At 38.5% G+C, this 23,305-nt stretch overlaps 1 protein-coding gene across 1 annotated transcript in view; it reads left to right on the forward strand.

Moving 5' to 3' along the window:
• myo10l3 (myosin X, like 3) overlaps positions 1-23,305 on the forward strand; it is an 88,653-nt gene that overhangs the window by 49,265 nt on the left and 16,083 nt on the right. The window contains exons 17-24 of the mRNA XM_051119281.1: positions 760-868; positions 2,824-2,904; positions 6,722-6,846; positions 7,478-7,592; positions 15,808-15,914; positions 17,022-17,465; positions 17,586-17,619; positions 19,028-19,864. Coding sequence (XP_050975238.1) covers positions 760-868; positions 2,824-2,904; positions 6,722-6,846; positions 7,478-7,592; positions 15,808-15,914; positions 17,022-17,465; positions 17,586-17,619; positions 19,028-19,864 — 1,852 coding nt within the window. The remainder of the gene's footprint in view (positions 1-759; positions 869-2,823; positions 2,905-6,721; positions 6,847-7,477; positions 7,593-15,807; positions 15,915-17,021; positions 17,466-17,585; positions 17,620-19,027; positions 19,865-23,305) is intronic.

Genomic DNA, 23,305 nt, shown 5'->3' on the forward strand with positions numbered 1-23,305 from the left:
AGGGTATGTTGAAAAACTCCCATCTCGTTTTCTTCCCCAACTTCAAAGTCATCGTACATCGCTGCAGTACCAACCCAGTGTTTACAAAGTGAATGTGCAAAGATCAAATGCCCTTTACAAAAAAAAAAAAGGTAAAACAGCAATGTAGGACAATTTTGATGTTGAAGAAGAAAACGAGATGGGAGTTTTTTGCCATACCCTAACTGTAATTACCCAGATTACACAGACTACACATGCACATCACAGAGACGAGACAAAACGAGCATTTGAGGTTAAAAAGTATATAAATTGGAAATTTGTTTTGAAAATGACTGATCGTTTTGCTAGATAAGTCCCTTCTTCCTGAACTAGGATCATTTGAAGAGCCATTTGAAGCTGTATTTAAACTGCATTTCGAAAGTCCAAACTTGGGGGCACCATTGAAGTCCACTATATGGAGAACATTCCTGAAATGTTTTTTCTCAAGAAGCATAATTTCTTATTGATTGAAGAAAGAAAGACATGAACATCTTGGATGACAAGGGGGTGAGTACATTATCTGTAAATGTTTGTTCTGGAAGTGAACTACTCCTTTAAGGGCCATTTAAAATGATCTTACAAAGGCAAAAAGCTGTTCAAAAAACTTGCTGGGCCAAAGATATACACTTTCTTATATATATTCATCTAAATTTGAACTTAAACATCCAGCTACCCTGAAGCAGTTTCTGCTGATATGAATGATGTTTGTGACTGATATTGTCTCTGTTGTGTGTCTCTCAGGCTTGACTTCATCTATGACCTGTTTGAGCGTGTTGGTAGTAGGAATGGAGACGAGACTCTAAAGATGGGCACTGCCCGCCGCAAACCCACTGTCAGCTCTCAGTTCAGGGTGAGACACAGAATCTGTTTTTATATAACTGTGTGAAACTCTACTGTGAAAGAATAAGGACAAGAAGATTGTGAGACAACTGCTCTGCCCCAAAACCTGGCCTAGCATTTCAAGGCATTATAGATGTAGAATACTGAGTTTGAAAACAGCATCACGTGATTCACATAAACAACAACAAATCCCAGAATGCATTCAAGATGGCGGATGAAGCAATACAAATTTTATTCAATGCTTTAAGGGAATAGTATACCTTGTTCAACAGTGATTTTATAAAGCTCCGAGGTTGTTAATTGGTGGTATGTGCTTTTGTTGAAGCCATAAGCCTGCCATCAAATTTTTGCTGAAAAATCAAAGTTTGCAATGTTGTGATTTTCCTCGTAGCTGATCAGTTTGGTTCAAGGCTTATAACTCTTTAGCACTTTTAAGACTTTTTTAAAAATCCCAATGGGAAAAAAAGAATAGAAAAAAATATTTCCGGAACCAAGGCAGCTGAAAAAGTTTTTGGCCACTGTTGCACTCGATTAAAATCAGTTGTTTAATCACGTGTGAAGTACTTTTTGTGTGACATGAAGGATTGCAGCCTGTGTAGAATGTTCCAAATCAGTCATTTGTTGAGTTTCATGATAGTTAGGATGCTCACTTAAAAGGCAGTGAGGCAGGTTTTGAAACAGAGCTAATATACACTTGAGGTCAAAAGTTTACATACACCTTGCGGAATCTGCCAAATGTTAATTATTTTACCAAAATAAGAGGAATCATACAAAATGCATGTTACTTTTTATTTTGCACTGACCTGAATAAGATATTTCACATAAAAGTCGTTTACATATAATCCACAAGAGAAAATAATAGTTGAATTTATAAAAACGACCCTGTTCAAAAGTTTACATATGCTTGATTCTTAATTCTGTGTTGTTACCTGAATGATCCACAGCTGTGTGTTTTTGTTTAGTGATAGTTGTTCAAGAGTCCTTTGTTTGACCTGAACAGTTAAACTGCCTGCTGACCTTCAGAAATTCCCACAAATTCTTCGGTTTTTCAGCATTTTTGTGTGTTTGAACCCCTTCCAACAATGACTGTATGACTTTGAGATCCATCTTTTCACACTGAGGACAACTGAGGGACGATCAGGGTAAATTTAACTTATTTTATCTTCTGGGAAACATGTAAGTATCTTCTGTAGCTTCTGAAGGGCAGCACTAAATGAAAAAAAAAAAAAGATATTTGGGCAAAATAAGAAAAATGTACCTATCTTCATTCTGTTCAAATGTTTATAACCCTGGCTCTTAATGCGTTGTGTTTCCTTCTGAAGCATCAGTGAGCGCCTGAAACTTCTGTACAGCAGGCAGTTTAACAGCAGTTAATTAAAATAATTAACATTTTGCAGATTCTGCAAGGTGTATGTAAACTTTTGACTTCAACTGTATGTGTGTTTTCATGTGTGGGCTAAATATTTTGGGTGGAAATTCCAAGTTATGAATGCAAGCCTACATTCTGTTTGTTTTTCTGCACTTGTATAACTGTGTGTGTGTGTGTTTTGTCCTCTTGTCTATGTCCCTGTATATCTGCCCGTTTGTGGGGTTACGGGGCTTTGCATGTCATAACTGCCGTGCAGGGGATTTGGCAGCTGCCCTTATACTGTGGCTCTTAAAGCCAGGGGATTACCCACAAACCGGGCGCAAGGGTTTGACAGGGTCCGTGCATGTTCCCCTGTTCCCCTGTCATTAAAGCCGGCCTGGAGCCTCTCAGTCTGAGACTGTGGGAGAGAGTGCCAGGTTGAAGGGTCCTTGATGTGACTGGGTAAATACTAGCCCTGTCACTGCCTGTGTTTGCCCTCCTCAACAGGAGATGTGGGACGGACAAGCAAATAGCAGCTGTGGTTGCTGAACGGCAGTTTTGGTGCTGTTACTTTCCTGTGCAGGGTGTAATTTAGTGTTATTGTGACTGTGTTTCAGGACTCTCTTCATGCACTGATGGCCACTTTAAGTGCCTCCAACCCTTTCTTTGTGCGCTGCATCAAACCTAACATGGAGAAGGTAGGATCAACACTTTTTGCACTGTCCATATCACAGTCAAACCACATTTACTTTACAAACAGACAATGAAATCAATTTTCTGAAAGCTTCAGATGTCATTTTCAAATGAATAGTTCACTCCAAAATGAAAGTCCATTTATTCACCCTCAGGTCATTTCAAACTAATTTCACTTTCTTTCTTCTGTCAAACACAAAAGAAGAAATTTTGAATGAATGTTCATGCTGCTCTTTTCCATATTACACAACAATCAAAAAACAACTACAAGGAATAGTTAACCCAAAAATAAAAATTTGCATTTACTCACCCCCAGGCCATCCAAGATGTATTTCCCATCAGAACAAATCTGGAGAAATTTAGCATTATGTCACTTGCTCATCAATGGATCCTCTGCAGTGAATGGGTGCTGACAGAATGAGAGTCCAGACAGTTGATAAAATCATCATCATAATATTATTTAAACAAAAATAGTCTATGCAATTAATGCATATCAAATATTTCAAGTCTTGTAGGTGCAGTCACATTTACCTCTGCTCTGTAAATTATTGCAGGTGAAATCTAGTAATGTCAGTAGGATTTGGAGTTTCACATGTGGATGAAAATGTTCCCCACACGTTTCAGTCATGTTCCAGTTGGCAATGTGAATTTGCTGAACTGTCCAACAGAAAGCTGCTTAGCCTGAAAGTGACATTGATATGAGCTGTGTATTATACATTCCTACTCTACTGACAACAGACCAATTTTGACCAGACCTTTACAGTAGCTTTGTTGGTAAAACAGACACAAATTTTAGATATTCATCAATAACCTTCTCCTTTACTGTCGCGCCACAATCAAGCACGTGCATAGTCAAACCCGGCACATCAAGATATGTTCCGCAATGTTTGACGTCAAGCAGCACTGGTTCTTGCTTGTCTCGTAACCAAATATTGATGCATCAGATTTGAATTTGCAGAAATGCAAATGAGATTTGAGCACTATATGAGTGATGACTTTTTTTAGCTCAACATTCTCTGGTCACTATATGCTTTCTTTGTATGGAAAATAAGACCTTAAACATAATTTGCAATTTCTCTTTTTTTGGTAAAAGAATAAAAAAAATCAATCCAAGTGGTTTGGAATAGTATGTTTTAATTAAGTCTTATGAAAAAGTAAAAAAAAATGTGTTTCATAAGATATTAAAGAATGTGTTGTTAATACAAGTATAGTTTGTCTTAATATTCATTTTTTTTAACGAATGTCATGTTGCTGATTTATATTATGATTCAGTATTTTTATGAATTGCATACACAGTTCTATACAGAATACAGCTTGCAGTGAAATGCAAACCTGGTCATCTGCTTAAAGGGATAGTTCACCCAAAAATGAAAATTCTGTAATTAATTACTCACCCTCATGTTGTTCCAAACCCATAAGATTTTGGAACACAAATTAAGATATTTTTGATGAAATCTGAGAGCTTTATGACCTTGCATAGACAGCAACACAACTAACATGTTCAAAGCCGAGAAAGGTAGTGATGACATCATTGAAATAGTAATTTTATGAAGAAGTTCATAAAATTAAGGTTGAACCACTGATGTCACATGGACTGTTTTTGCTATGTACTTACCAGTTTTCTGGGCCTTGAATGTGGTAGATGCGTTGCTATCTATGCAGGGTCAGAAAGCTCTCAGATTTCATCAAAAATATCTTAATTTGTGTTCTGAAGATGAACAAAGGTCTTACGGGTTTGGAAACTACACGAGGTTGGTAATTAATGACAGAATTTTAATTTTTTGGTAAACTATGCCCTTAAACTGTGCATTAAATATCTAAATGTTGGATAACAATGGTAAGACATAATAATGAATAAAAAAAGATTATTTTTAAAATTATTTATTAATTTAAAGAGAGTTCAAAGAGATTTTTCTTCTACTGGAAGACTTGTCCAAAAATGCCTATGTATATGTTAAAGTAAAAATTCACAAGACAATCTGGCATCATCACATTGTGAGAGCTGTACAGCCAGCAGCCTGTCATGTTCTGCACTCTGTACATAGAGTGTCTTTGTGCTGATCTGCTCAGATTGGAGCGGCCCATCCCCACCGCCAGCACATTCCTGCAGCCCAAGCCCGCCTGTGCTGAGGTCAGAGGTCACGGCTGTCCGCTTCAGCGGCACTGAGAGGAGTATCACACTCCTGACCTGCGGTAGAGGAATGTAGAGATAACAGCCAGAAAATCACACAAAGCCTCTGCCCTTCATTATGTGATACAATCGAGCTGTAATAACGCTCATTTGAGCTCCCATATTACTGGAATTATTATCATTGCATTGATTTATAGAGGACTCTTGTTTCGGCGGGCAGAGGATCAGGTTGGCGCTTCTGACGGGGGTGTTGTATCGTGATAACTGTCCTCAGGGAGGGGAATCACGTCTGTGGCCTCGTCTGGCGCGCTGCCTGGCTCCCGCTGTCATTCCACACCTTTTCTTCTATCATTTTCGCCACACAACAGTGATCCCTTGCTTATCTCACCTCGGGGCCCGTTTAAAGACAATTGCAAGACTGCATACTTCATTCCTGACCCAGGTTTACTGCCCAGGGAGAACAGAAATACACCTCTGTCTCTTGTCACATTAGCCTGACATGATAATTTATCATAAGGATTGTGCTGATTGAAATGAAGGACATGGCAAAAGGCAATCGCGCAACATGCTGTTAGATGCACCAGATGTCCAAGCCAAAAACAATGAGTCCCGCTCCTTAGCGATCAAATGGCCTGATGTGGCAGGACAGTGTGGGAGCAGCTGAACACCAGGCACTGACGTTACTGATCCAGCTACAGATCGCCCCTAAACATGACGCAACAACTCACACAATAGGACATAATCAATGCCAGCTGAAAGCTCCCATGGCTGACGTTGGCGTTTGACCCCTTTTTCTGCCTACAGACGTCTTTTGTTCTTTATGTCACAGATCAAAACAAGTATCTTCGTTATCTCACTCTTGGTTATGGTTAATGTCAAAGAGAAATAAAAACAGGTCCTGTAAAAATTCCTGGTCTCATTGAAAATGATTCATCCGGTGAATGTTATTCCAAAGATAAAATGTTTGTCTTTGTAGTCTTTTATCAACAACTGTGAAACTTTTTTTTTTCCAGCTGACATCACCAAGCCCTTTTATTTTTCAGATCTTTCCCTTTGTCATGCACTGCAAAACAATGTTCTTCAGAATTTTATTTCAGAATTTTTTCTTTTTTTTTTAAATATCAAACTGTCAGGAAATATCTGTTTGAGTAAATTAAGAGAATTTAAGATTTATTATCAGAGAACATATTTTAAGTTTAAGTTTCACACCCAAAGACACCACCCAAAGACTCTGGACCAGTCATGAGGGTCCATTTTTTTAATAATAAATAAGCTTTCCATTGATGTATGATTTAAGGATAGGAAATATTTGGCCGAGATACAACTATGAGGGCGCAAAAAATCTAAATATTTTATAAAGTTGTCCAAATGAAGTTCTTGGCAATGCATATTACTAATCAAAAATTTACAGTAGGAAATTTACAAAATGTCATCTGTGTAACTGTATACAATTTTCTTTTAAGCATAAATCTCACTAAATTCATCATCATTATCAATAAATTGCTAACAAGTGAAGGAAAAACATGCATCAGATTATGAAAATGAAATGTATTATAATGAACATGATTTCTTGTGTTAGTGTAATAGGACCACTGTTAAATATTGAATTTTGGTCCATTCAGTTTCAAGTAATATTGGGCATAGCCAGTTGATATCAGTGCTGATGGACATCTTTTTCTATCTTTTTCCAGAATGCAAACAAATTTGATGCAGATGTGGTTCTGAATCAGCTACGTTACTCTGGAATGCTGGAGACAGTGAAGATCCGTAGAGCAGGGTTTCCTGTACGGAGAACCTTCCAAGATTTCCTCAGCAGGTGAGACTCATAGCCAAGAAACCATCACAAAACCACTGACAGTCCATCAAAATACAGTTTGGGGCACAAAATCTCTTCCAAATGCTCATTTGTGATCTCTGACAGCTTTTGGAAAGGAAATGTAAAGCTAAAGGGATAGTTCACTCAAAAATGAAAATTCTGTCATTAATTACTCACCCTTATGTCATTCCAAACCTGTAAAGACCCTGACCCTGCATAGACAGCAATGCAGCTACCACGTTCAAGGCCCAGAAAGGTAGTAAGGACATTGTTAAAATAGTCCATCAATGGTTCAACCTTAATGTATTTTATCGATATCCTTACTGTTTTTCTGGGCCTTGAACGTGGTAGTTGTGTTGCTGTCTATGCATGGTCAGAAAGCTCAATCAAAAATATCTTAATTTGAGTTCTGAAGATGAACGAATGTCTTACGTGTTGGGAACGACGTGAGTGTGAGTAATAATGACAGATCTTTCATTTTTGGATGAACTGTCCCTTTTGATGTTCTTGAAATCATGATGAACAATGCCTGGGAAGTTTTTCTGAATGTATCAGTGCATTGTTTTCTTACAGTAAAATGAGTGAGGTGGAACGTTTGTATGTGTTCAAGCTGTGCCTACTTCCTGTGCAGATACACAATGATCCTGAGGGACAAAAACCACACAGCGGACGAGAGGAAGAAATGTACAGATCTGCTTACGAAGTATGAAGTCACAAAGAAAGAGTGGCAGCTGGGAAAGACTAAGGTGCGGTTGCATGATTAACACATGTTCACACACACAGTTTAACATTCCAGTATAAATAATCTGTGCTAGACTTCAGTGCAAATACTTCTTATAAAAGCTCTTTTTCTCTCAAATTGAACTACTTGACCTTTATGTAGTTTGTGGGTTCATCTTTGACATTCATACTTTACAGTGTTCAAAGCGTCATTTGAATTTAAATCTAAAATGCAAAAAGAAAGAAGAAATACACAGACAGGCCCTTAAGAGATTTTCCACACTTTCTTAATGGAGAATAATGTAATCCTGATTTTTGATACTTACTTGGATATTTACACAGTAAAGTTTGAGTGATTGCTGTGTTCATTTATCAGGATTTTACAGCAAGAAAAGTTTGTGAACCCTTTGAGCATATCCAGATTTCTACAGCGTTTACTCATAATATGTGAGCTGATCTTAATTAAAGTCACAGTTATAGACAACCCAGCCCTTGCAAGAGTAGCAACAGTCCAGAATTTTCTACATTTGTAGAATCCTCCCACGGATTGATGAACATCCAAGTCTTAAGCAATGTTTTCATAGCCTTTTCAGCTTTGTGCATCTCTGTAATGCATTGTTACGGTCTTTTGAAAGCTTTTGTGATCGAGTTATGGTTCACACCAACCAGTCATTCTTGAGAAGAATATATTTATCAGAAAGCAGGCTTTGTGTGCCTTTATTTTAAAGAGTCGAGCACATGTGCGACCCGCACTTCCGATCTCATTTCCTTAATTGATTTCTATGAATCATTCTCTTATTTTTTCCACACTTTCACCCATATTCCCATTTTCCAATAATCACCCAGTATCTTTAATCAAGGGCGATTTATTTGAGGAGGCAAGAGAGGCAGTGCCTCCTCAAAATATTGGATGTAAAAAATATTACAAAATATATTTCAATATATAACATTAAAAAGTGTATAAATTACTTGTTTTTCTAAAGAAACATTGTCCAGTAGTGGAACAGTTACCAGCGGGAGTCTGCGTCTCTCTCGCCTCACCTGAGCCCATTGAGTTTTAACAGACACCCTACAGCGTGCAGTGAGTTTGGTGGGGGGTAATTGAGAATGAATGGAGGAAAGTCATCTAAAAGGAGGCAATGCCATCACTTCAGTATGATTGGACATGACTAGTTATGATTGGTTCATGCGATAAATCCCAACTCTTGTGTCTGTGTGTGTTCAAGAATCAGTCTGAATAAACAATATAATGGCGTTAATGAGAAGACTGATTTAAAAAAGTAAGTAAACAACTCACATACCTAGATATAACCACTTTGTTACATCGAAATAAGACTTGAATTGGCCTGAAAACATCTGTGAGAGTTTTAGTGAGTAATCAGCTTGGTCAAATTGAAAGTAAATCTCTGTGTCTGTGACCAGTATTTACCAAACTTTGATGACTGATGATACGGAAAATTCAAAAATAGTTCAAAGTTAACTGAAAAGAACAGCTGAACACAAGTTCAAAAAAAAAAGTATATTTTTTAAATTGTTACTGCCTTGAAATTTTTGAATAAATGTAAAATGCTTAAAAGCACCAACTAGATCAGATTCATACTTGGCTTTAATGAATAGAAAATGTGACATGAATTTATATTTGTGTGATACTAGTGTTTGTCTGTAATTGTAATGAGTAATTAATTCAGAAATCCTTTCAGGGACTTCATGTAGTGAACGCCCAGATGATGCCTCGATATTAGAACCGTGAAATTGACAAAAATATATACCATTTTCATGGTAATGTTTTGCAACACTTTTGGACTTTCATAGGGGATTTTTTTTCAGTCTGGTGGTGTTTTTTCTGTGTCTCCTCTCTTCATTCTTTACTTTTTCTTCCTCATACTTCCTCTGCTCTCACCCCCCTCAAAAAAACCCCCTCTCCACATCTTGGTAAGGACTTTTGCGGTCCCTCACTTTACTGAAATGACTCATCCCGATCTAGCCAGTCTGAAACAAGAGTGCAGCACTTTAAGGGCGTTTGGCAACAGGAGCACAGCAGCTCTGAAAAGAATACTTTCTGTTCTCTGTTCAACAGTGTCTATTCATTCTTATCTTGTAATCAGTCAATTATTCACTCTCCTTGGTCGGTCTCTGCCACACATTAAGCACGGCGCTTCAGTCTGCCTGTTTTTACAGTAAGCTCTGAGGTTTCTGAGGAACAGGAAGGCACTGTAAATAAAAGGCATTCTTGTGTCCTTTGATTCAGACCACTTTTCTTTAAATTAATTGAATCCAGCGCGCTCTGTGTTATTTCCTTTGGGGTCTTGTGGTTTCTGGCTTTCCTGAGAGCTAGTTTGGGTATCTCTTTATCAGGGGTCGCATTGTTAGCTTGATGGTGCCTTAATGCGGTGTTGCCGTGATTACTTGTGTGTAGGTTTGTTTTATTCAGAGCAGAGAAATTATCTCATAAATCAAATAACTTGAGATGGAAACAGTGATGACCTGTCAGTGCTCCTTTCGGTCATGAGATGCCGCATCTGGCCAATTCAAACCAAACAATTAGATGACTTAAGTACACAGTTAGGCTGAACAACATAAGGATCGTTGTCGTAAAATAAACTTTTAGTTAATTGGCATACACATATAGTAGTGTAACGCTGCTTAAACAAATGTACCATATAATAAAAATATCACAGAATATGCCTTTTAAAACAATTTCAGATGGTATGTGCCATGAAATGCACAATGCATCTGAATTCATCATGGCCTCAATAGACGATTGAACGTAATGCAATATTTCTCCTTTTCCTAGAATGTTGCTGTCTGTCTCCCACACTCATGCATAAAAAGTGAAACAAATGAATTCAGATACACATACTGGACACGCAGTCTTGCTCCCTGCTGAATAGAGTCATGCTTTACAAATTGTTTAGCTGTAAAATAGCCTCATTGTTTGGAGTGGTGGGGTCAGGGCTGGACGGCTCCAATTTGTTCTCACCACGTCAGAGCTCCAATGTACTTAAGGTCAGCTACTCTAACCTACAGCTTTCACTGCTCTACCAGGCTCCACGATCATACTTGTTAAATAGCCTGTTGCCCTAATAGACACACAAAAAGCTGGTGTCCTCATGACAAAAGCTCGGCTAATGGACCATGCACAGATCTTATCCCAAAATGCATTTGTATGACAATTCACCCAGCATTGTCCGTCACTAAAACATTACATGCATTTGTTCCCCACAGTTAGAAGTTTATGATGTTTTATCCCTTTCTGAACAGACCAGTGTAGTTAGCTACCAGCATACAGTATGTTGTGTTTTGGATGCTGTATTTCTGGTGTCCACACAGGATATCTCACCTAGTTTAATGTCAACATGAATTACCCTACCTGATCTCATGGCGAAAACGTACCTGTGGGAACTATTTCACAAGATGCGAAATATGTACCAGTAAGTACATCACTGCAGTTTCCATTAGAAATTAACACTAGAGGCAGTAAACAGCGAGCACTTGTAATCATTTTTGTACAGTTACGATTACAGCTATATGTTTTACGCTTTCTGGTGTTGTGCCGAATTCTGACCCCAACCAGATTGTTAGTATTGGTAGGTTTAGGGTTAGATGTGGAGGAGGAGCTAGGATTAGGCAATCATGTAGCAATTTCAACAAGAGGGGCTAATAATTTGGCAGGGGTTTGAAAATGGACACAACACTGGACGTAACAAGCTTCCACGAAATTGGTCTTAGGATGTGGAGTCCATGGGTACGAATCCTGTGAAAAACATGACTCACGATGAAAGAGCTGAAAGATGAGAGATCGAAAAACAAGCTAAAACGGCATGCTTGCGATTGCATTTTTACATCACATTCGCTTTTGTTATTACTATCGGGTAGGTTTAGGTGTAGTGCAGATGGTACGTTATTTTAAAACGTCATGGAGCATTAGAGTTATAGCGCTACTCAAGTCAGAAATGCGGTGACATGCATAATGCGATATCTTTAATACTTCTTGAGTTATTTGCACGCAAACTTTAGAAAAATAATATTTACGGCACTCAGACAGGTTTGTTCAAAGCAGTTGCCTTGACAGAAGGAAACAAGATCTTTAGTTTCAACATTATTTGTTCTTCAGACATTCCTCTTTAAAAGAAAAGAAGTATCATAATTTTGCAAACTGACCTGCATTTGGTTTTTGACCACTAAAACCATCTACATTTTAACGATTTACTCCTGGAGCCATATTAAAATTCCAATATCTCTGGAACCAAACCATGTAGGGCCTTTAAAATAAAGATACCAAAAGGAAAGTTTATTAAGATCCAATATCTAAAAATACATTATAATATCTTTAATACTTCTTGAGTTACAGGCATGCAAACTTTGGAGAAAATAATGTGCTGATTCCCCATTTTTTTTATGGTCACCACTGGCACATAATGCAACAATGATTGCTAAAGTGAAGTAAAACTACCAAACTCAGTCTAAAAATTTTGCTGATTTGACACGAAATGACCCTATAGCAATGCTACTCAACTTTTTGGATTTTAATGCCCCCCTTTATCCAAGACATTCAAAGGCCCTGCTATGTGATATCTGCTAAACTTCTAAAGTTCTGCTGAGGAAAAGCATGGCTATGCTGGTTCACCAGTACGATCTGCACTAAACCAGTGTGGGCCAACATTGGTAGACACATTAAAAATCCGACACTGTGTATAAAACAACCATCTTGAAGATTCAACTTGTGTTCTTTTGGGAATAGGTAGTCAGGAATCTACAGAAAAACCACAGTCAGAGTCAGGATTCTGGACCAGTGTCGTTGTAGGGCCACATGAAGCGTTATTAGCAACAGCCATGAGGCAGTACTGTATGGAGGTTGTTTGATCAGTGTTTACACATATGTTCCACACATGCGTTTCATGTTTCTATATAAATACAGTCTCTTGTGTAAAACAGTTTAATGTATTCCAGTAAGTCAAAGCTCCAGACAGTGACCTGTGACTGTGTCCGTCATTGCTGTACGTGTTCGGCGGTCCGTTGTACTTGTTATCATGGCTTGAGGTCTGTTTTCTTTTGTGACTTCATACATGATTGTGATCAAAAGAGAATGTATGTTCACTACAGGTCCTTTTGAGCGGTGGCGCTGGCTTTTGTTCGTGGTGTTTTTGTGAGTGTCAGATTTGAGGTGGAGGTGAGGGGAGGGGGCGTCAGATCGAGAAAGGGGTCTGAGATTGTGTTCCCTTGCTTGAAACAAAACAACCTGTGTGTAATTATATCCATGCTGATTGTGTGTTGAGGAAGTGTGATCCCTAGATCGGGGCTCAGGGTTTTTTGCGTGGGATGGGGGAAGGATGTGGACGAGGAAACTTCCTCCTGTGTGTGTGTCTGCAGCTGTGCGACGTTGATTACAGGAACATCTGGGTCATCGGTTCCAGGAAATTTCACAATGAGCTTAAAACATCTGTGGGAGGGCAGACATGACGCTGTGTGTATGGGATGATATTAATTGAAAGGACCTGATGGTAATGCCACCATATATAGACTGTACAGAATGTACGTTATGGTATATAATGTATATTGGATGCTGCTTTGCTGGTGTTCCCACCAGTTTTCTTTACTAGCTTAACCAGCATGAACCAACTTAACCACTGAGACCATGCTAGCTGACCAGCAACATCTCAGCTCAAGCTTTAGTGGTTTTGATGATGTCATGGAAATTCATGTTGGTATAATTACAGTTTCCACAAAAATGCTAGGTATTACAAAACTGTAATAATATTTCACAACATTACTGTTTTTATTTACTCACCCTCATGTCATTCCAAACGTGTAAGACCTTCGTTCATCTTTAGAACACAAACTAAGATATTTTTGATGAAATCTGAGAGCTTTCTGACCCTGCATAGACACGTTCAAGGTCCAGAAAGGTAGTAAGGACATTGTTAAAATAGTCCATGTGACATCAGTGGTTCAGCCATAATGTTATGAAGATACGAGAATACTTTATGTGCTCAGAGAAAACAAATAAAACTACTTTATTACAATTTCTCCTCTTCCGTGTCAGTCTTCAGCGCACGTTCATGAGTACCACGACACGTGTGTGGTGCTACTGGGTTTGGAACGACATGATGGTGAATAATTAAAGGAGTAGTTCACTTCCAAAACAAAAATTACAGATAATGTACTCACCCCATTGTCATCGAAAATGTTCATGTCTTTCTTTCTTCAGTCATAAAATAATTTATGTTGTTTGAGGAAAACATTTCAGGAATTTTCTCAATTTCTCCATATATCTGTTCTATGGTGGCCACGAGATTGTGCAAAATGCAGTTTCAGTGCAGCTTCAAAGGGCTCTAAATGATCCCAGCTCAGCAATAAGGGTCTTATCTAGCTAAACGATCAGTCATTTTTTTGGGAAAAAAAAAAAAAAAATTATATGATTTTTAACCTCCAACACTCGTCTTGTCTAGCTTTGCATGATCTCTGTGTATTACGGTTCATGACAGTTAGGGTATGTTGAAAAAACGCCCATCTAATTTTCTCCTCCAACATCAAAATCATCCTACATCGCTGCAGAAGTACCAACCCAGTGTTTACAAAGTGAACATGCAAAGAAGATCAAACGCCCTTTACAAAAAAAGTTAAAACAGAGATGTAGGATGACTTTGATGTTGGATTACACAGAGTACGCATACGCATGGCAGAACTAGACAAGATGAGAATTTGAGTTTAAAAAGTATATAAATGTTTATTTTTTTAGATCCTTATTTTTGGAGACCCTTTAAGACCCTTATTCCTCGGCTGGGAGCCCTTTAAAGCTGCATTTTGGACGTTCAAACTTGTGGGCTCCATTGAAGACCACTATACAGAGATAATTCCTGAAATATTTTCCTCAAAAAACATAATTTCTTTACGACTAAAGAAAGAAAGACATGAACATCTTGAATGACAAGGGGGTGAGTACATTATCTCAAAATTTTTGTTCTGAAAGTGAACTTCTCCTTTAATGACAGAATTTTAATTTTGATACCATAATGGTGTTAAACACTGTACTGTACTAGTGAGCTTTAGAGAGCGTCTACGCAATTATTTTTTTTTATCTGTTCAACAAAAATCAAAAAGATTTTCTCTGTCATCTGACCTTTTCACCTTGTGGCCCGTACTAATGTTTAAGGTTGTTTTTTGTATCTTTGTTGGCCTTTTTGTCTTATGACTTCACACCTTCTCTGCTTTTTCTGCTGTACAGGTACTGATTTCTTCTATTGTCTCCGTTGATAATGATAATAAAAAAAAATTTGTTGTCTAATTTTCACTTTTCACATTACCTAAAACAACTTACTACTAGCAGATCTATGAAGGCCGCACGTCATTTCAACATAGCAAAACACTGAGAGAGGTGAATTAAAACTATGTTAGTCTACTGTGTATGAAACTATGTAGAGTACAGTCTTCTGATCTCATGTGAATGACGCTAATGTAGTAAAAACAATTGATTTTTTTAAAGGGAAAGTTCACCCAAAAATGAAAATTCTCTCATTATTTACTCACCCTCATGTTGTTCCAAACAACATGTTGTTTTCATCTGCTGAGCACAAAAGAAGATGTTTTATAAAATGTGGGTAAAAGAATTGACTGTTTGGTTACCCACATTATTCAAAATTTCTTCTTTTGTGCTCAGCAGAAGAAAGAAACTCGCGTAGGTTTGTAACAACATGATGGTGAATAAATAATGACACAATTTTGGATGAACTATCCCTTTAATGTGTAAAACTTTACTACTGTATGCAACTACATGTCCAATACTATTTGGTATAAAAGTTCCTTTACATTTATAGATATATTGATATACCTCACCCTGAGGTTTCACTTCTGTGAGTTAGCGTCAGTGAGTAAAGGGTTAAGCCTTCATGTCTCCTGTCTCTGAGACAGAGAGAGAGTGAGGGTGTGGCCTGCTCTTTGGCCGAGAGCCACTCTTTCCCCCTCCTCTCTCTCTCTCTCTCTCTCTCTCTCTCTCTCTCGCTCTCTCTCTCTGTCCGTGCACGTCAGTCTGTCTGGAATAGCCCGAGCAGCAGCAGTAACAGGAAATCAGAGCGCTGTGGTTTCAGCACAATGGCAGAGCTCCACAGCTCAGCTCCCTATAGCCTGTAGCCTGCTGAACGCTCTGGAGACGTGCTCTTCACACCGCCTGGAGAGAGTTACCCATCAGTTTACCTAAACCTACCCTCTCCCCTCTCCTTGTCTTTCTTCTTCGGTGCCTTGCAGGTGTTCCTGAAGGAAGCTTTGGAGCAGAGGCTGGAGAAGGAAAGAGAGGAGGTGCGCACAGCGGCTGGTATGGTGATCCGGGCCCACATACTAAGTTATGTGGCAAGGTTAGTGCAGCTCTGTGTGTGTTTGTGTATAAACACTCTCTGTTGAATGAAGTTGGGTGGGTTAGCAAAGCCTGTCGTTGTGACTTCATTTACTTTTTATTGACTTGAATGGATGGATTGCAATAATCGAATATGTGAATGAGATGGAAGTTTGCATTGCAGAATGATTTACCAGGGCTGAATCAGTGAATTGAGAGCAATGCAAAGTGGATTAGATTCATTATGAAAGTGCAGGGAAAAGACATCAAGAGGCTTTCAAGAGACACCACACACACAAGCTGAATTCATTTACATGCTGTTTTTTATAAATCAGGATTTTTTTTGCCAGTTTTGAGGTGTAGTCAGCAACTTTGTGTTTCAGAAGTGATTTTTTTAAACTAGCTACCCTGCTATTAGAACATTGCTTAAACTGTGCTGGTTTAGTTTTATTTTTGCTGTTTTTTGAGGGATTTTGGGAACTTGTCAACTGTGAGAACATCTGGCTGACCAACCAAAGACCATCTGAGAAGGGTTTGGAGATCAGCCTAAACTAGCTAAGACCAGAAAACCAGTTTAAGATGTTTTCAGCAGGTTGGTCTGATGCCATGGTAGATCAAAAGTGACAAACGTCAAGGTATCAACATCTGTTTAGTGTAAAGGTTTTGCTGAGACACCATGTTGGTTCCTGGGTGTTTAGTATTCATTTGTACCTCTGTATTGATGTTTATGGGGTTGACAAGTCTGCTTTGCCTTCATTTTGTATAAAGGTTAAGTTTTGATATATTTACGGTAGGAAATTTACAAAATAACTTAATGGAGCATGACCTTCACTTAATGATTTTTGGCATAAAAGAAAAATGGATAATTTTGACCCACACAATGTATTTTTGGCTATTGCTACAAATATACCCGTGCTACTTAAGACTTGGTCCAGGGTCAAAAATGTTTTATATTAATGACCCCATTTCATATTTGTCAAGCTGATTGTTTTTAAACGAGTTACTGATGTGTTAACGACAGAGTTGTTTATTATGTTGAGTAATTGCCGTAATATACTCATAATTACTGTAATATCCCTGAAAAGCCTCAAGGGCTCGCTCACTAATGTAGTAACTCTCCTCCTCACAGAAAAAACTATAAAAAAGTCCAGACCAGCACCATCACTATCCAAAAGAACTACCGCGCTCACTTCTGGAGACAAGCTTTTCTCCGTTTCCGCTCCGCTGCTGTGGTCCTCCAGAAACACGTCCGCGGACGGATCGCTCGGCAACTCTACCGGCAGCTCTTGGAGGAAAAACAGAGGAGAGAAGAGAAGGAGAGAATCAGAAGAGAGGAAGAAGAGAAGCGGCGACAAGAGGAACTAAGGAGACTTGAGGAAGAGAGACTAAAACAAGAGGAAGAACGAAAGAGGGTGGAAGAGGAGAGACTGAGGCTTCAAGAAGAGGAACAGAGAAGGAAAAAGGAAGAACAGGAGGCTTTACGGATACAGCAGGAAGAGGAAGAGTTGAACAGGAGGCAGGAAGAGCTGAAGAGCAAACAGATACTGGAGGATAGAGAGGCAGGGCACAGCAGGTAAGACACAATCTGGGCAAATGTTTGAGTTTTAATTTAGGTCATCCAAAATCTGTTGGCTGCTGGACTGTGCTTAATCCCTGTCTAAAAGGATTCTCTCTCTCTTTTGCTTCATATTAGGAGTCTAGTGGAGAAAAATCATCACAACCACAAGGTATTATTTCTTTTGGACATTTGATTTTATATTCCTGTGAGAGATTTCAAATCTGGAGAGGATATATGCTTGTATTGTCCTAATTCTCTGTCTTCGCTTACAAAAGGTCATAGTATAATAGTGATAATACACGGGTAATGCCGTGGTACTGAGCTATATGGGTCGAAAAGCCTCTTGAAAAGCTTTAGTAGATTGTAAGAGTAGTTAAAAAAAAGCTGCTTCACTGCTTATTAATATTTATATTATTAAAACCATTTTATTTTATTTATTTTATTTTATTTTTGAGGGTGTGATATTTTAGGATATGATGAGGTTAAAACTCCTCTTAATGGTATTTATGAATTAACAATAAATAAATTAAATCAAGAAATCATTCAAAAGATCATGTCATTAAAGGATTAGTTCACTCCTGAATTAAACTTTCCTAATAATTTACTCACCCCATGTCATCCAAGATGTTCATGTCTTTCTTTCTTTAGTCGCAAAGAAATTAGGGTTTCTGAGGAAAATGTTTCATGATTTTTCTCCATATAGTGGACTTCAGTGGGGATCAACGAGTTGAAGGTCCTAATTGCAGTTTCAATTAAGCTTCAAAGGACTCTACACGATCCCAGATGAGGAATAAGGGTCTTATCTAGCGAAACGATCCATCATTTTCTAAAAAAAATTTGCAGTTTATATACTTTTTAACCACAAATGTTTGTCTTGCGCTAGCCGAGGAATGCAAGTCCATGACTTCACGTATTACGTGAGCACGTTGGAAAGGTCACGGGTGTTTAGTTCTTCGTCTGTGTACTCAGGTTCAAAAAGGTAGGGTAGGGCGAAAAACCCGTTTCTCCTCCAACTTTAAAATCGTCAAACTTCGTTGTTTTACCTTTTTTTGTAAAAGGCGTTTGACTTTCTTTGCACGTTCACTTTGTGAACACTGGATCGGTACTTCTGCCTACATCAGGCAACTATGTAATGCGTGAAGTCGAGCTAGTGCATAATGAGCATTTGTGATTTAAAAAGGATATACAATTTATTTATTTTTTTAGAAAATGATCTTTCGCTAGATCGTTTCGCCCTTATTTCTTCGCCTGGGATCGTGTAGAGCCCTTTGAAGCTGCAGTGAAACTGCAATTTGGACCTTCAACCCATTGATCCCCATTGAAGTCCACTATATGGAGAAAAATCCTGGAATTCTGGTTTTCCTCAAAAACCTTAATTTCTTTCCGACTTAAGAAAGAAAGACATGAACATCTTGGATGATATGGGGGTCATATACCTGAATGATCACCATATTAATGTACCATGATGTCTATTGTGCCGTCATTAAAGCATTGTGCTTTTTATTGGACTGTTAAAAATTCTGAATTGACTGTATATTCCTGACATGCATCCTCACTATCCCGTCCCTATATTCCAGAAGGACTTGTCTCACAGCCTGTGCCAGTACTCATCTGAAGAGGAGAGTCGTCAGATGGAGGAGATCCTGCGGCTGGAGCGAGAGATTGAACGGCTGCAGAGACAGAGAGACGAAGGGGTGTCCTTGCTGAACGACAGCTCCAGAGACGAGCTACGGCAGAAGAGGGACGCTGAGATTTACCGCCTAGAGAAGGAGGCTTCACGTGTGGCTACTGAGTTCCTGGAGATGCTGGATTTTGGAGGACTGGAGCAGTCGCTTTCCAGTGAGGAGAACCTTCACGACCCGTCAGAGACCACTGCACCGCTGGCTGAGGAGGAGGTGGACGAAGGCTTCCACGCGGACGACGAGTGTATTCCCCTCCGCGACTTTCCTCTCCCAGCTGCCGTGCCCATGGACAAGGAGATTCTCTCCAGTCTTCCACCTCCACCGCCCGCCTTTGCTGAAGGTCTGGTGGCCACGTCTTCACCTGCACGGATGGAGCGACCGAAATCCAATTCCTCCATGAAACAAAACCGATTCTCAGACATTCCCCCACCTCCACCTACAGCTCCACCCCCTCCTCCACCTGCACTGCCGTCCACCACAGGAGATTATGAAGTGGTGTATAAAAACGTTAGGAAGACGATAACGGAGATTGTACTGCCAGTGGAGGAAACCAGCTTCAGTATTCTTCCCGACACTGAGTCGGACTATGACCAAGAGGAGTTTGAGGAAGCACTGGGGAGTTGTGGGGACGCAGGAAGTACTAATGATGGACACCTCACTGACGAGGAAGTGCTACATAGATCTTCCTGTACCTACAACAGCACAGACTCCTTTAGAGGAAGTTCAGACTCAGTGAGTTTACTCTTTTCACACTTTGACATAGCATTCACACTGAGAACGGCAGTATATTTCAGAACTATATTTCAGTGCTTTTGTGAACGAATGCAAAGTTTGAGGTACTTTCGCAATAGAAATGCATGCAATAATAATTTTTTCCTCCCATCTCACTTTTTTCCTCCATAAAAATGGAAACCCAACAAGGAAATATATGCCTATATTTATGGCAAAAAATGCCAAGAAATGTCAAAAATATGGTGGTAGTGTTTCAGGTATTTAGGTAAGAGTTCAGATGCAAAAGCCTGTAAGTAAGTCTGACGTTGTTCTTTAAAATTAGCATTTCTTTCTTGCTACTTTGTATAGGTTTCTATGTAAGTACTGGTACTTCTGAATGGGTTGAGGCTGGAATTCAGCACATTTGAAGTGAAAGTACTTGATGAACATATACTATGTGTCGAGAGCATTCACTCAGTATTATGATCTCATTTTTGACCAATATGGCTTTTAGAGGCTTTTGCATTGGAGCTCTTCATATATATAACACATGACCCTAAAATAATGCAACAAACATTAACTAAACAACAGGAACTGTAACAAAACATATAATATAATAACGTTATATGTCATGATATGTAATATAGTGATATAATGTTAACTGAACCACCAAATTTCTGCCACATGATGAGTTAAAAGTAAGTCTGTCTATAAAACAAGGCCAGTACTCATATCGACTTCTGGGAATGTCCTTTTACTGTTTCTCACAAGAAATTATATGGTATTTATACAGATTTGACAGTATTTTACAGTAAAATTACAGGTGTAAAGTTAAACCATTTACGGTTTGTCACCATATACGGCAAGGTAACTTATATAGTTGCATTTTTGTAGAATTTTTACAGTTTTCCTCTGTGAGAATATAGTCTGTATGTATTTAGTGTAACACCAGAATCATTGCTTACAGCAGGTGAGATTTTCTTGAAATTTGATGTTGAGTCTGTCCACTTTGTTGCAAAACGACTGCTTGAATTACCTTAGCGGCAATGCTTTAAAGGGAAAGTTCACCCAAAAATGAAAATTCTGTCATTAGTTACTCACCCTGATGTCATTCCAAACCCGTAAGACCTTCGTTCATCTTCAGAACACAAATTAAGATATTTTTGATAAAATCACTTTCTGACCCTGCATAGACAGCAACGCAACTGACATGTTCATATTTTCATATTTTAATGATGTCTTTACTACCTTTTTGGATTTTGAATGTGGTAGTTGAGTTGTTGTCTATGCAGTTCTCGGATTTCATCTTAAAAAAGTATCTTAATTTGTGTTCCTAAGATGAACGAACGTCTTACGAGTTTGGAACGACATGAAGGTGAGTAATTAATTTTTTTTTTTTAGGTGAACTATTCCTTTAAAGGGAATTATTTTAAAGACAACATCTCAGCATGTTAACAGTTGACAGTCAGCACATCACCCTTGTGGAGAACTTGCATTTATTAATTAATCTCCTTAAAGGAGAAGTCCACTTCCAAAACAAAAACTGACAGATAATGTACTCACCCCTTTTCATCCAAGATGTTCATGTCTTTCTTTCTTCAGTCGTAAAGAAATTATGTTTTTTGAGGAAAACATTTCTGGATTTTTCTGCATATAATGGACTGATATGGTGCCCTGATTTTGATCTTCCAAAATGCAGTTTAAATGCAGCTTCAAGCGATCCCAAATGCGGTTGTAAACAATCCCAGCCGAGGAAGAAGGGTCTTATCAAGCGAAACAAATATTATTATTTTCGTAAAAATAATACAGTGTATATACTTTTCAATGTCAAACTCTCGTCTTGTCTTACTCTGCCTGAACTGTTTTTTTCTGGTTCGTGACAGTTAGGGTATTTTGAAAAACTCCCATCTCGTGTTCTCCTTAAACTTCAAAATCGTCCTATATCGTTTTACCTTTTTTGTTAAGGGTGTTTGATCTTCTTTGCATGTTCACTTTGCAAAGACTGGGTCAGTACTTCTGCAGCAATGTAGGATGATTTTGAAATGATTTTTGAAGTTGAGGGAGAAAATTCGATTTTTCGGTAATTCAGAGTTTTTCGACATACCCTAACTGTCTTGAACCAGAATACACAGAGTTCAGGGAGAGAGAGACAAGATAAGCATTTGAGATTAAAAAGTATTTAAATTGTATTTTTTTTTTTAAATAACTGATCGTTTCACTAGATAAGACCCTTCTTCTTTGGCTGGGAGCATTTACAACCACATTTGGGATTGCTTGAAGCCGCATTTAAACTGCTTTTTGGAAGTTCAAAATCGGGGCACCATATCATGTGGAGAAAAATCGTAAAATGTTTAACTCAAAAAACATAATTTCTTTACGGCTGAAGAAAAAAAAGACAAACATCTTGGATGACAAGGGGGTGAGTACATTATCTGTACATTTTTGTTCTGGAAGTGGACTTCTCCTTGAACAGCGCTGCTGCTCAAAATATTGATCCAGCTTTGCTTGTAGTGTTTCTTCACATTTACTGTATCTGCTGGTAGATCATGTGAGTTTCACTGTCTGTACCTCTATTAGTAGTCACTAAAGATTTGCATAAAGTTAAGGTCTGCTAATCTTTGTGGCATCTCCAACGGTCATTGTCACTCACATCTTTCGTTTAAAATGTGCAACTTCCACTGTGAAGTGTGAACGCCTTGGAAGGCATTTGGCATGAAAGGAATATGCATTTCATCACATATATACAGTTCAGTGTCAGGGTAGTGAGATCCGGTATTGCCTAAGGCAAAACAAAAACACTCAGCACTTTGTCCTAATTCTTTTAAGACCTTTAAACTTGGCATAATACTATAATGAATTGCTTTATTGCTTTGGATTTCTTGTAGCTACTCATGTTTTATTTGCTAGAGCAGCATGAGGGGGGATCAGGTGAATATGATTTGATATATCTCGAGTCTTCGTCCCTCAGGGTATTCACAGAATGTGCGGAGATTAGCCAATGCTTGTCACACCTGCTCCAAACACAGTCCTGCAACAGCTTGACTGTTGACTCCTGGGGAATATTTGAACTCAGAAACCTGATTCAGGTTATGTTTGGGTGTAATGTGAAACTTGACATGACAGTTAACAATGGGAGGACATTTACTGATGTCATGCTCTTTTTGTTTGTATTAACTAGTAGGATTAGACAGTGAAATGCAGATGTCCTACCGCAGCAAACACAAAGTGCTCCAAGGTGTACGGTTACAGTGTTGAAGGGCCGTTTTAGTAAAAACGCACACTGACATTCAAAAGTTTGGTGTCAGTACGATCTAAGTCTCTTATGCTCACCAAGGCTGCATTTATTTAATGCAGTAATAACAGTGTTTTATTACAATTTAAAATAACTCTTTTCTGTTTTAATATATTTTAACATGTAATTTATTTCTGTGATGCAAAGCTGAATTTTCATCATCATTACTC

The sequence above is a fragment of the Labeo rohita genome, chromosome 9, assembly GCF_022985175.1.
Source record: "Labeo rohita strain BAU-BD-2019 chromosome 9, IGBB_LRoh.1.0, whole genome shotgun sequence".
In the NCBI taxonomy this organism is placed as follows: Eukaryota; Metazoa; Chordata; class Actinopteri; order Cypriniformes; family Cyprinidae; genus Labeo; species Labeo rohita.